General features: G+C 33.8%; 1 protein-coding gene across 1 annotated transcript; it reads left to right on the forward strand.

Annotated features, from left to right (window-relative positions):
- Positions 1–1,774: 1,774 nt before the first annotated feature.
- On the forward strand, positions 1,775–4,312 carry LOC107809534 (hydroquinone glucosyltransferase-like). The gene is made up of 2 exons (XM_016634189.2): positions 1,775–2,536; positions 3,410–4,312. Exons 1-2 carry the CDS (start codon positions 1,825–1,827, stop codon positions 4,132–4,134), a joined length of 1,437 nt encoding a protein of 478 aa, XP_016489675.1. The 5' UTR covers positions 1,775–1,824; the 3' UTR covers positions 4,135–4,312.

A 4,312-nucleotide genomic window follows, 5' to 3' on the forward strand; every position in this document is an offset into this window, starting at 1 on the left:
AAATTGGAACTCTTAGGGTCGTTTGGTTGGAATACGATTTGTACCGGTATAAGTTATGCCGGTATAAGTTATATTGGGATAAGTTATGCTGGGATTAGTTATGCTAGAACTGTTGTTTATTCATTATTTGGTATGTTGTATTAAGAATGACAATTGCATAATTTCTAAGAAGAAGGTATAAGTTATACCGGTGCTAATTACCCCATCTTTTATAAGGTATAAGTTATCCCAGTGTTAAAATTAACACCAGGATAACTTATATCTGATTTGCTAACCAAACAGAATATTAAGATGGTATTAAATTTTTATATCACCCTTATACCTTCTTATACCTCATACCAAACGACCCGTTAGTTCATTACTTATTTAGAATATTGTTATAATCGTGAAATTAAAGTATTTACCAGGGGTTACACCCATACACGTGCATTTGTTTCAACGTACTTAAGATATCATAAACAAGACCAAACCTCCATCTAAAAAGGAAGAAAAATAAGTATCAACAACAACAATGACATGACTTAGACTACTTACCTTAAAATATTATGTAGTAAGCCGTGTAATGATCTTCAACCATACAATTGTAAAGACAATCTTATACTCTTTTTTTCAAATTTTGTGGTGATTATTTTTGGTGAAATAATCACCAGTGCTGGAGCCACTAGGAAGGGATGTCAAATGACACCCATTTGAGGAAAAAATACATTGTGTACATGGATAAAAATAAATTATATATATATATATATATATATATATATATATATATATATATATATATATATATATATATATATATATATATATTGACTCCGCTTAATTTTCTGGTATGTTTACTTTTATATATTTTGACATCTCTTAACAAAAATTTTGGCTCTTCCACTGATATTCACAAGTATAAAGTTTTCACAGAGGTAAAAAATGTTCTCAATTAATGAACACTTGCATTGTGTTTCTATTACATCTGTATACGAGTCAGCAAAAACACAAGGAAGCAAACAAGATGATATAATCTTTAGTAAACAGTGGAGCCAATTTTTTTCCTAAACCTTTTGCCCTGCATTATTGCCGATGTTGCTCGGACCAAGACAGATCTAGGGTGGCAGAAAAATTTCCCCTTTGGCCGAAAAATTATATATATTGTATATATAAAATCAAAATTACTTCTTATACATAGAAAATAAATGTTAATTTCCATGACATATTTGTGTGTCAATTTATAATATTCCGAATCCAACCACAATGCAGTATAATCTTACAAGTAAGATCTGGAAATAATAGGATGTACACAACCTTACTCTTATTGGCGAAGACAGGATCCATACGAAGGGAGTTCAATTTTTTTTTTTTAACTAGTGAGAATTGAACCTATGACCTTACGAAGGTTTTGAACCCCCTTGACCACTAAATTACACTTTTGAGTTGTGTTAAGGGAGTTCAAAATTTAATATATAGAGGTAAAAAATAGATTTTGCCTTATATACACAGTATAAATTTTTGGCGAAGGGAGTTCGGATGAACCCCCTCCCGCCTTCCTAAATCCGCCTTCTGAAAAGACAGAAATACTGTTTCCAATAGACTTAATATTCCGAATCCCCTTAGTATAAATTCTGGCTCCGCTACAAGCTCGAACTTTCCGAAAATATTCTTGGGATGTGTGACACATAGATTATAATTACAGTCTGTCATTATTTTCTTTAAAAAAAAAGAGTGCAAGAAGAAAAGTCTTGTTTAGCAAGCAGTTGCATCATTCTTTCGTCATTTTATCCTTCAATCTCCACTATAAAACCCTATCAAATTTAGGTTATCTTAAACCGAGCTACAAAAATGGCGGAAACTCCAATAACAACACAATCAGAACAAAAACCCCATGTCGTCCTTCTACCAACTCCAGGAATGGGTCACTTAGTCCCCCTCGTTGAATTCGCCAAACGACTTATTCACGAGCACGACTTCTCTATAACAGTCATCCTTCCTACTAACGGTCCTATCTCTGAATCTCAAAAAAAATTCCTCAACTCCCTTCCTTCTACCATGAATTACCTCCTTTTACCTCCCGTTAACTTCGACGATTTACCCGAAGATGTTAAAGCCGAGACACGTATCTCTCTTACAGTCACACGTTCACTTCCTTCTTTTCGTAAAGTTTTCATGTTACTAGTTGAAACGAAGAAAACAGTTGCTTTAGTGGTTGATCTTTTTGGCACGGATACATTTGATGTAGCAAAAGAATTTAATGTTTCTCCTTATATTTTTTACCCTACTACAGCTATGTGTTTGTCATTATTTCTTTATTTGCCTACACTTGATGCAGCTGTGTCATGTGAGTATAGAGAGTTGAAAGAACCGGTTCGGATTCCGGGTTGTGTTCCTATTGAAGCAAAGGAACTTCTCGACCCGGTTCAGGATAGGAAGAATGATGCTTACAAATGGCTGCTTCATCATACGAAAAGGTATAAAATGGCGGAGGGAATAGTGGTGAATAGTTTCAAGGAGTTGGAACCAGGTGCCATTAAAGCTTTGCATGAGGAAGAACCAGGTAAGAAGAGACACAATTTAGAGTTAATTTGATGGGTTGATGTTTTTAACATATGATCCTGCTGTTAGTTACTGCTTTGTTTTCATGGCTTCTACACCATCGTTTTTTCCCCATAACTACTGTGCTTATACTTTTCTTGAGCCGAGGGTATATTGGAAATAACCTTTTTACCATAACTATTGGTTACCATAACTATTGGGGTAAAGTATGCGTACACACTACCCTTCTCCGATCTCAATACGTGGGATTACACCGAATATATTATTATTATTGTGTTGTTGTTGATGTTTTTAGTAATTCATTATGCTTTAAAATTTATATAATCTATACTTGTTAAAATTTTAAGTGATTTATTTTGCATATACTCCGAGAGTCCCTTACTTCCACTTATGTGGCACTATCAGTGTTCCTTCTATTTCAATTTATATGATTTTTTTTTAAAGTTCATTTTACCCTTAATGAAAAGCTTTTATAATCACAAAAATATTATAATATATTTAAAATCACAAATCTCATATATAATCATACAAATGTTATGATATGTTTAAAATTACAAGTTTCATAAATCTTTATTTTTTCTTAAGCCCTTTGATCAGTCAAATATCTTCACATACATTAAAATAAAAGTGGTATTTAGATAATTAGAGTAGTGTTTCATCGGCAATGACTTTTAAATATTTTTAAATATATTGATTTATTAACTATTTTGACTTAGATCATTGTTTTTAGTACTTTTTATTTAAATTTATTTCAATAAGTTCGAATTTCGCTACATAAACTGAAACATAGGGAATCTATACTTATACTCCCTCTCAAATATACTTGGATCAGTTGAACCTATTGACTAATTATATGGTACATACGCCTCTGCAGATAAGCCACCGGTTTACGCAGTTGGACCGCTTATACATATGGATGTAAGCAGTAAAGCTGAGGAATTAGAATGTTTGAAATGGCTAGATGAGCAGCCATGTAACTCAGTTTTGTACATCTCCTTTGGAAGTGGTGGAACTCTCTCACATGAGCAGCTAATTGAACTTGCAATGGGTTTAGAAATGAGTGATCAAAGATTTTTATGGGTTATAAGATGCCCAAATGATAGAATTGCTAATGCCACTTACTTTAATATCCAAAGTTCAAGTAACCCTTTTGATTTTTTACCACAAGGGTTCTTGGAAAGGACCAAAGGACAAGGATTAATGGTGCCTAATTGGGCTCCACAAGCCCAAATCCTTAGCCATAGCTCGACAGGCGGGTTCTTGACTCACTGTGGATGGAATTCGACGTTAGAGAGTGTGGTCCATGGCATTCCACTTATTGCTTGGCCGTTATATGCAGAACAAAGAATGAACACGATAATGTTAAACGAGGATCTAAAAGTGGCATTGAGGCTGAAAACCAGTGAGAATGGCGTCGTGGGAAGAGAGGAAATTGCTGAAGTGGTAAGAGAATTGATGGAAGGTGAAGGAGGAAAAGGAGTTCGTAGTAGAATGAGAGATTTAAAAGATGTAGCTGCTAAAGTACTTGGTGAAAATGGTTCTTCTACAAAAGCACTAGCTGAACTGGCTTCCAAAATGAGAAAGGTATTACAGAATTGATTAATGTACACATGGGCTTTGTTCTTGTTGTAGTTAAAAAGTTGGTTGTATTTGTGATTTAAGGGTGAAAATTTTAGGCATCTGAGTTTTGTACAGCGATGATATCTATGTATGAAATAAGAGTCTATTTCATGTTATGGTTATTTATTAGAGTTAAAGTTATATGCGCTGTCAGTTA

The sequence above is a fragment of the Nicotiana tabacum genome, chromosome 11 (assembly GCF_000715075.1).
Source record: "Nicotiana tabacum cultivar K326 chromosome 11, ASM71507v2, whole genome shotgun sequence".
Taxonomy (NCBI): Eukaryota; Viridiplantae; Streptophyta; class Magnoliopsida; order Solanales; family Solanaceae; genus Nicotiana; species Nicotiana tabacum.